The following is a 10,781-nucleotide window of genomic DNA, read 5'->3' as shown; positions in this document are numbered from 1 at the left end:
CTTGTACTTAGCTAAGATCAAGGTTTAAGGAATTTCAAGCTTGGTTTAAATCCACCTTGGTAAGAGTCTTATTCTCCTTCTCTCAAGCTTCATTTCAAGCTCTTAATCTTAGGTTTTGGTTAAGATTTATGTAATGTGTTTTTTTTATTGAATTTAAGGAATCAAGTGATTCAAGCCATTTTAAGAAAGGATTTGAGTTATAAGGAATGTATTTAAGTATTATCCAGCCTCTAGTTGAGTAAATAACTCATTTTTATACCTTGTTAGTAAAAGAGGTTGAAGAGAGTTCAAAAGCCAAGGGTAAAACAAAAGTGAATTCCTAGTTGTTGAGAGAGGTTTTAACATCTAAAGAATTCAGGTAACACACTATTAGATTTTTCATACCAGTTGTAGAATCATTAGAAATGACTTTTAGCAAGAAAGTTGAGATAAAGCATGTTTAGTAGCTTTCCATGGTAGATTTTATGTTTAATGTTTTTAGCTTATTTCTAAGCCTTATTTATGCCCCTTAATAACACATAAGACTTTAAGAATGTTTGGGGATCTCACTAAGGTATTTGGGATTTAAAAATAGAGTTTTTCATGCTTGTTTTATGATTTTTGCAGGTAGAGTATCGATACTATAGGGTTAGTATCGATACTTGTTATTCGTTTCTGGATAAAATCATGTTTTCTTAGTAGGAGTATCAAAACTCTTAAGTTTCAAAACTCCCAGAAAGTATCGAAACTAGGCATAATAGAATGTTTAAAAGTATCCGTACTTATATAAGGTATCGAAACTTTTACAGAAGTATCAATACTCTTGGGTTAGTATCGATACTTTTAGTCTGTTTTGGGCAAAAATGTCAATTTTTTAAGGATTTAGACACGAGGTACCCCAACACTTCATTATATCATCAAATAAGACTACAAGTGGAATAATATTAATGTTAATTCAAACTTAGAAATCAAACAATTAGGGATAAATAATACTAGCATTGTTTGATGGTCGGTAAACGATTCGGACACCTGAGTTCCTTTAGAAAAGCTAGTGTAGTCAAAAGTATAGATGCAGTTCGGATATATCCTTAGGTAGGGCGCAAGACCCTTAAAACCAGCTAACTAAGGTCGAGGTCTGACACTCGCAAGGGGTGGGTTAGTTAGGGATATGGTGTCCGATGTAGAATTCAGGGATAAGGCGTGACCAAGGTGCAGTAATCCCTTAGTCGCACCATGATGTCTACAGTAGCATAAAGAGTGAGTATCGCAAGGATATTCACTAAGTATATTAGATCAGTAGACTTGATAGCTAGCCTTTCAGTGATATGCAGTTAGTGTGTTTTAGCTATTAGTGTGTCACTGAGCTAGTTAGCTCAGCCTTCGAAATGTTTTCGTGGGTAAGTCAGTAGATCCAACAGGTGAGGAGCAGTAGATAAATCAAAACCCAGTTCAGACCAGTGCAAATTTAGAGTACGTCTCAGCATTTTTGAAGAGTATGTATATTTGTAAACTTTATTGTCCAGTTGAGTCGAAGTTTCAGTAGAGCGGTTTGTATTATTTTTGTAAAGAGTAAATATTTTAATTTGGAACTCCTCAGTGTAAAGATTTTATTTATTTTTCAGTTTATTTTATAGTTCTTTTATATTTAAAGAAAGTAAGAAAAAGTTAGTCAGCCACTTCAGTGGTTCCATGTAGCACCTTAAATCGGTCGGTTGTGTCTCATTTTGGTCTAAGGTGTTACACTTCCATTTGAAAATGAATGCTCAATCACCTTGCTACAGTCGCTGGTGCTCGATCTCGTAACCTCTGGAAACAACAACGATTTCCTTCAACCATTGAGATAAGATGGTTTGTGCCAGTAATTAAGATATTAACGGTGAAGATAATAGTAATTATGATATTGACTATGAAAATTAAAGATGATCTTACAGATGAAATATAGACATTGGTAGTATAGTATAATGTAGTCTAATAATAAAAGTATGATACTAAGGAGATGTCATGATTACATCATTCTTGGCAATTTTAATTTCACTATGTTTGTCATTAAAAGGAGGTGTTGATCAAGCTTTATACGAATTCTGAGTAAAATTGCATACTATTTTTTTTATACAATAATGAATAAATTACTTCAAAAGAAAAACTTAGGAGATTCATTAATAAAATCATTGTAAAAAAATATTACTCCTATTCAACAAGCTTGATCCAATCAAACACCAAAAGATAGATTATTAATGAAACTGGGATGTTGTATTTGATTTTTTTGTACATAAAAATTTAGTTCATGGTTGATCAGGGCATACCTAAGATTCAATTTGGATTTATATAAGAATTTACATCTTACCCATAAAAAAGTAATGGTAGTAAGATTCAAATTTGACCTTATAAATTAAAATTATTAAATCTCAATCATTTAAACCAACACTCGTTGACATGATGTTATATTTGATAAATTAAAGATTATGTTCCTAATCATATGATAAATTACTTTATCCAAAATGTAAGATGTCAGTTAATTAGGAGATGTCCTTAAGAAGCATAGTGTTATAGTGGGATATCAAATTATTTCCTATCCCGCTCCTCATACTCCACTAAAAATGGTCTGCCGCTATTGGCCGGTTAATTTCATCCTCAATTAAGATTTGAAAAAATAATATAAAATAATGGGTTTTTATTTTAAAATATTGACTAAGTTTGATTTAATACAAAAAAAATATTGTATTAAGGTGACTAAAAATAGATTTAATTTTAATTTTTTTTATTTTTTATTTTTTATTTTTTATTAAAATATTGACTAAGTTTGATTTAATTTGTAATTTTATAATTCGGATTCGATTTAAAAAAATTCGAGACAAAGTATAAAATAAAACTCAAATAATTTAAAATTTTTCATAATCACTGTTTTGATTTTCAAGTTTAAGTCGAGTCTTTCAACTCTACATGATATATTTATATCATATATGAAAAAATATGAAAAATATATATGTATATTGTACATGGTTATAGAAAACCGTGTAAATTAAAATCAATAGTATCATAATATCATAAATATTCTCAATTAAATTTAAATATAAACTTGAATAACTCGATTGAATTCGAACAAAAATCCAAATAGAATTTAAATTATAAAATATGATTTATCGGTCAAATAACTTAGATTTTTTTATCCGGACTTGATCAAATTGTCGACCTTAATTCCTTACAGATGGATATCATTTAAATAGTGCGTTGGGACCGGTAATCATGATTTCACGATATGGGATTGAATGGATAAGTCCACAATGCATAAACATTTTATATATAATGGGGCACTTCCTCACTTCCAGTACTAAGCCTCACCTCTTTAGACTTCGATTCTATTCAACTTCAATGGCGACCCACAGTAACATCATGTTCTCAGTCCACAGAAACGATGTCGTGTTTGTTAAACCCTTCAAACCAACACCTTCACAGGTTCTGTCTCTCTCCACCATCGACAATGATCCCAACCTTGAGATCATGTGCCATACTGTTTTCGTGTATCAAGCCAATGGCTATTTCGATATTAAACCCAAGGATCCAGCTTCCATAATCCAGGAATCACTCTCCAAGCTCTTGGTTTATTACTACCCCTTGGCGGGGAAGATGAAGAGAGAGATCGATGGAAGACTTCGAATCGCTTGCAATGCCGACAACGACGATAGCGTGCCTTTCTTAGTAGCCGCCGCCGATTGCAAGCTCTCCTCGTTGAATCACTTGGATGGCATTGATGTTCAAGCCGGAAAAGAATTCGCCTTGGATTTTGCACCGGAATCTGACGATGGATATTATCACCCTCTTGTCATGCAGGTGACGAAGTTCGTGTGTGGAGGGTTCACTGTTGCTTTGAGCTTATCGCACTCGGTTTGTGATGGCTTCGGTGCGGCTCAGTTCTTTCAAGCATTGACCGAGCTCGCTAGTGGAAAGAACGAGCCCTCGGTTAAACCCGTGTGGGAGAGGCAACTATTACTAGCAAAACCGATTGGAGAAATTCCTCCATCGATCGTCGATAAGGACTTGACGGCAGCTTCACCGTATCTTCCGACGACTGACATAGTCCATGACTGCTTTTATGTAACGGAAGAGAGCCTAAAAACACTGAAAATGAATCTGATCGAAGAAAGCAAAGACGAGAGTGTAACCAGCCTCGAAGTACTTTCAGCCTATATATGGAGATCAAGGGTTAGAGCATTGAAGTTGAATCCAGATAAAAACACAATGCTCGGCATGGCCGTAGGGATACGACGCACCGTGAAACCACTGTTGCCGGAGGGATACTACGGGAATGCTTTTACATCGGCAAATACGACCATGACCGGGAAGGATCTCGACCAAGGACCGCTCTTTAAAGCTGTGAAACGAATCAAAGAGAGCAAAAAGCTTGCTTCTGAGAATGAATATATCTGGAACTTGATGAGCATCAACGAGAAGCTGAGAGAACTGAATACGAAGTTCGAAGCGGCTGCCGGTTCGGTCATGGTGATAACGGATTGGAGGCGGTTGGGGTTGCTGGAAGATGTGGATTTTGGATGGAAAGGTAGTGTAAACATGGTACCACTGCCGTGGAACATGTTCGGGTACGTGGATTTGGTTCTTGTATTGCCTCCTTGTAAACTAGACCAGTCGATGAAAGGCGGTGCTAGAGTGTTGGTTTCACTACCCAGGGCTGCTATTGCCAAATTCAGGGAAGAAATGGATGCTCTCAAGCATGGTAACAAGGTTACCGGCGATTAATTAAACCGGTCTAGTGGTCTAGGCTTACTATATATGTGCGTGTTGTTTTTACATTTTAAGTAGATAATTAGGAGTGTAAGTGAAAGAGAACGTTTGATAATAGTTGATGAATTATTTGTAGAACGTTCATCTATGTTAGTTATTAAGTTAAATAAATAAATATGAATAAAAAATTTATATTTATTTAATAAATGAACGAATGCGAATATTAATATGTTTGTTTGAACTAAAAAAATTATTTAAAAGATCAATTATTAATTCGTTTATAGATTGTTAACTTGATTCTTCTTTAAAATGAAATTAACAATGTCGTTGAAAACTGGGTTGTTTACAGTGAGAGGAGAAACGAATGTGACCTTGAGTTTAGCAATGGCAATCCCTTGGAAAAACCTGTTTCTTGCACTGCAACAGTTGAAAATGAAGTTTCCTGGAAAATATTGACATTTATTAGTCAATAAATAATTGGTTTGGGGATGAGTGATCACCACTTCAGAAGAGCGGTCTCATCACGTAATCAATGATAATGTGAATCTTTTTTCCAAGTTGATTGAGGTTACTGATGGTAAAGGTACGGGTGCAGGCGTTTTTTTATACGTGACAGCAGCACATTGGAGAAAACTCTTGAAATCACATTGGGGTGGAGGGGAACTTTAGGATAAGTACCCACAATAGTAGGACGTCAAATCATATAATCGTTTAGATTTCAATTCGATTCTATCAGGTTAGATCGAATCGGATATAGATTGTGTAAGATTAATTTGATGGTTCAACTCGGATCAAGTCATGTCCAGTTTAAATTAGTTCAGGTCATTTTCAGGTTGAGTTGACATCAGATTTAGTTCGAGTTATATCAGATTAATTTTAGTTCAGGTCTGAAGCAGATAAATACCAAGTTAATTTAGGTTTGGATGGACTTCAGTTGAATCTTGTTCAGATCGAATCACATCTTTGATAGAAAAAAATATAGGACGGTTCTTACTAGGTACAGATTGAGTTTAGCTCCGGTCATTTTTGGGTTAATTATTTTTTGTCTTTCATGAACGACAAATTGTAATTTGCAAGTGTATATGACTTGAGTAAATTAAAAATATATAAATAATTATGGGACAATTTTAATACGAATATAATTTTAAGGATTAAATTGAATAAACATGAAATTATAAATAATAATTTAAATAAATTAAACAACACGCAAGGATGAGGGATCTGTAACATCCCAAACTACGGGTTAGTGACTAAATTATAAAATTTCAGAATTTAGTGATTAAAACGAAAAAGTTGAATAGTTTAATGACTTATTTAAAAATAATTCTTGAAAGGGTTATTAGTAATTATTAAAAGAATGAGAGGGTAAAATGGTCATTTGACTTTGAAAAAAAATGAATAATATATTTGTATAAGGGGATAAGGATGAAGAGATATTTTCTCTTCATCTTCTTCTTCTTGTTCATGTACGAGAGAAAGAGAGAGCCAAGCTTGTAAAGGTAAGTTTTATTATTAGTTGATTATTAACTGAAATTTAAGTTGGGTTTTGATCCTTAGATAATAATTAAGCTTAAGGAAAGCTTAATTTGTCTTAAAATCAAAAGATGAAGAAGTTATGAAAGATTAAAGAAAATGAGTTTTTAAGTGAAATTTTGAATAAAAAGGTTTAAATGAATTTGGAGGATGAATTTGACTTGTCATCCATGAGAATAAGAAGTTAGAAGTGTTAGAATTAAGTTTGGATAACATGGAAAATTCGGTATGATTCTTAACCTTTAGAATTTGGATGAAATATGAGAGATTATAAAGTGTTGGAATGATAGAAATTAGTTAAAGTTGTTATAGATGAGTTTAGTAGCATGATAAGGATTTTATATATGAAAATTTGGGTTAAGTGTTGATGATTTTCGGATGAAATAGCCTATTCTGGGCAGGTGCATCGATGCACTATGAGTGTGTACTGATGCACTAAGACAAATTTTGAAGGTGCATCGATACATTAAGGAGTGCATCGATGCATGAGAATTTCGAAGCTATTTTGTGTACCGATGCACCCATAGTGCATCGATACACCCCTAAAGAAAAAAAATGGAATTTTGGTTCATTAAATTAGTCTAAGTTATTAATACCAAGTTATAAGGTTTAGGCTTCTGATAATCATCTCGAAATTATGTTTATGTAGATATTGAGCCTAAACAAGTTCCGGAACAATCAAAGAATTATGATCGAATCAAAGCAAGGCTAAGGTGAGTGCAATTTAAATTGTATGCATGTTATTGAACATAAATTGGCTTGCGATGAGCCAGTGACGGAGTTACTATGGCAAGTAAGTAACTTCTAAAATGTTATATGATTATTATGTGTACATTAGTACATAGAAATGGATGTATGTTCTTATATGTTACATGCTTATGTGACAATGCAACATGTGATATAGGTTACATGATATGACATACGAGTTTACATAAACAAATGAGAAATGATATAAGCCATATGAAACGATCTACTTGAATACATGCACTTGGGATATATATGATATTGATATAAGTAATTATAGGAATATGTAATATAAGTGACTAATTAACATGAGCTATGAGACTGTATGAAAGCAAGAACATGTGACATGAAATACATGATAAGAAAATATGATACTCTGTAAGGGTATTACATGATATGAAATAAACGATTTATGAGTTATATGCATATGAGATATATGTTTACACATACGTGGTATGTGACAGAAGAGAAGAAACATGTAATTATAAGATCAATGGTTACACGTACATGTGATACGTGACTGAAAAGAAAAGATATGTGTTTATAAGAGAAAGGATATGAATAAGTAATATGAACTGTTATAAATGATAATGCCCATGTTATGTGATATGAGAGCTAGGGGTATAGTTGGCATGTTTTACAGTACTTTGATATGTTTTCTTTCATAACGTTTATCAAAATGATATTATGCATAAGTTTTAGAGTATGAACTGTTCTAAAATGAATATATGAAAGTTTACGTTGTTCAATGGTTATCGATGTTCAGAAATAATGTTTAAATTTGTGAATTTGACATCGAAGCCCATTATATGTTGATTGAGAGTTATAGGTGCATTTCGACATGCTTCGTGTATGAAAGTTATTGATTGATTTTGATTAATGCCTAACGGTGCATTTTCGTATCAGTACTAAGTGTACTTTTGGCACTAAATGTGCAATCATGGTATTCATAATGGGTTTGTGAATCACTATTTCGATATACATATGTATATAAAAGTTATCAATCGATTTTATTTAATGCATAACGATGCATTTTCGTATCATTACTGTGTGTACTTTTGGCACTATATGTGCATCCATGGAATTCGTAATAAGTTTTTTGAATTTTCATTTCAGCAATTCAGTGCAATGCATGTACCTTGTATTCTTATTTGGCACACATTAGGCAAATAAAGGATAAATTGGAAAATAATGATTAATAGGTATACTCGCCAAGGGTCGAGGGTTTACCTATGTTCTTCGAGACATATGGACTGTTTACCTATGTTCTTCGGGACATATGGACTGTTTACCTATGTTCTTCGGGACATATGGACTGATTACCTAGGTTCTTCGGAATCTATGGACTGGTCATTCGGGACATTTATACGAGCTGTGGTGACAACATAATTGTGCACAACCTCAATGTACTCACATACCTTATGTTCTCAATAATGTACATGGGCTTATAAAAGGTTATCAAAAATAATTGCATAATTATATGATGGTATATGTGCATATATGTATTCTGATATATGAAATATTTTATGGTTTTTATTATATGTTTATATGCATCACTAAGTCATAGACTTAGCGTGTGATTGTTTCACACGTAGGTTCCGAGAAGAGGAAGAATGATAAAAGCTAAGCAAGACATGTCAGTTCCTCTTTTCCAAAGATCAGATCAGAAAAGAAATATATAGTATGTATTTTGTAATAAGGAAAATGGTTGGCATGTAAATAAAGATTTGAATACGATATGCTCTAATTGGTTTTTGTAAAATTATGTGATTGAGTTTTGTAATGTTTTAAATGTGTATATGTAAATGGTAATTTTATACGGATGAAAGCTTAAGTTTTTATGAAATTATATGTATTTTACGAAAGTACTGTAGCAGTGCATCGATGCACAATTTATATTCGAAATTTTTCACTGTTCATGGTACTGTTCATAAAAACGTTTTTGCCTCAAAATTTTATAACAAACACAATTGAAAAATATATGATCGCATTTTCTTAATATAAGTTCAAATATTCTGTTATTTTGCAAGAATAAAGGTTTTGAAATGTCAATGTGACATCTCAGACTCTTATTCGGGTCAGATACGAGTTGGGGTGTTACATGATCACTTCGAAATAATTATAAAATGTTAAGTTGAAATTAATATAAAAATGTACAAAATTGAATCCATTTAAAAAGATGGTGAAAAAAGTTTAAAGGGTTTGTAGATTATGATATAATTTATAGAGTTTGAAATAAAGTTTATTATTTGATTGTTGGGTTTGAAGTAAATTATAAAAAATAAATAAGTATAGGTCAATTTCATGTACAAATATAATTTTAAAGACTAAATTAAACAAATATGAAATTACAAGTTAAGATTTAAATAAATTAAGCAACATACATGAATCAAATCGAAATAATTGTAACATGTGAAGCTGAAATTACTATAAAAATGGACTGAATTGCATTCATTTCAAAAGTTGAGGAACAGAAATTTATAAGGTTTTGGATTTTATAATATAATTTTAATGACTAAATTGATTAAAAATGAAATTACAAACTATAATTTAAATAAATTAAACAACATTCAAGGATCAAATTAGAAAAGCTATAATATATATCTGTAATAATTATAATATATATAATATATTGTAGACACCCATTTTCGACTAAGAAATATTTCAACTTGTACTTTGTTTCATTTTTTTTGTGTTTGTAAATAATAACATATATATATATATATAAATAAGGTTTTGAAAAAAGTTTTAAAAATATTATATATATAGTTAAAAAAAAGTAGTTTTAAAACATTAAATATTATATATAGTTTAAAAAAATAATAGTATATATATATAAGTTTTAAAATAGTTTTAGAAAGCACTACATATTATATATTATATAGTTTAGGTGTAGTTTAAGTTTTCCGACTATCGTCAGTGGTGGCTGGAATTTGGGTTTTAAAAGGGTCGATGGTTCTCGTTCGAGGATAAGGGAGATGGGTTGAGTGAAAACAAATTTAGAAAAAAAAGGGAAAAGGGGGCTAGGGTTTAGAGTGTTTCCAGATTTGAAATAAAATAGGTTTTTATAACCTTTGATTTGGGTAAATTCCGCTTAAGCAACTATAGATTTAGCATGTTTTTATGAAATCATCCCTTGTTTTCTTTATTTTCATGAATTATTTCAAATGTGCAAGCCCCATGTATGTTATTTTCCTTTTTTCTTTATATCCTCATAGTATTGCCATTTTTACATTATGGTCACATATGTTGCTTATTTGATTTTATTTTAAACTTTCATGGCCTGATTCTGTAATAACCCCAAATTTGAATATTAGAATATTGTTGGTTTAACGATTCAGAATAATTAGGGTTTAGTCCATCTAGTTTAGGCACATTTTTACATTTAGGTCACTGTTCTAATCCTATGAAAGCATGCTTAGTTTTAATGAGTTTTCAATTGGTCACTTTTAAGAATTAGTAAGTTTAGTTTAAAAGTACACCTTGAACTATTCTATTTTAATTTAATCTTTGATTAATTAGCTTAATTATTTTTGTAATTCTAACATTTTCTTTTTTGCTTGTTTAAATGCATGTTCGTTTTTATGATTTTAGGATTAATCTTTAAATTTAGGTTGTTTTAATTTAGTTAGGGCTTTAGGTTAATTAGCCTTAATTATTTTTGTAATTCTAACATTTGCTTTTTGCTTGATTGTCCAAATCAATTACTCGATTCATAATTGGTTAATTAGATTAATAATTAAAGCCTTAGTTTAGCTTTAGTCCCTTAACTTTTAGTTAGGTTTATT

At 31.4% G+C, this 10,781-nt stretch overlaps 1 protein-coding gene across 1 annotated transcript; it reads left to right on the top strand.

Moving 5' to 3' along the window:
- Positions 1 to 3,301: 3,301 nt before the first annotated feature.
- On the top strand, positions 3,302 to 4,811 carry LOC120148185 (spermidine coumaroyl-CoA acyltransferase-like). The gene has a single exon (XM_039161356.1). The coding sequence runs from the start codon at positions 3,349 to 3,351 to the stop codon at positions 4,729 to 4,731; it is 1,383 nt and encodes a 460-aa protein (XP_039017287.1). The 5' UTR covers positions 3,302 to 3,348; the 3' UTR covers positions 4,732 to 4,811.
- The last annotated feature ends 5,970 nt before the right edge of the window (positions 4,812 to 10,781 follow it).

This window comes from Hibiscus syriacus, unplaced genomic scaffold (genome assembly GCF_006381635.1).
Source record: "Hibiscus syriacus cultivar Baekdansim isolate YM2019G1 unplaced genomic scaffold, ASM638163v2 tig00110954_pilon, whole genome shotgun sequence".
Lineage (NCBI taxonomy): Eukaryota > Viridiplantae > Streptophyta > Magnoliopsida > Malvales > Malvaceae > Hibiscus > Hibiscus syriacus.
The sequence above is the reverse complement of the archived record's forward strand: the minus strand, read 5'-3'. Positions and strand labels throughout refer to the sequence as shown.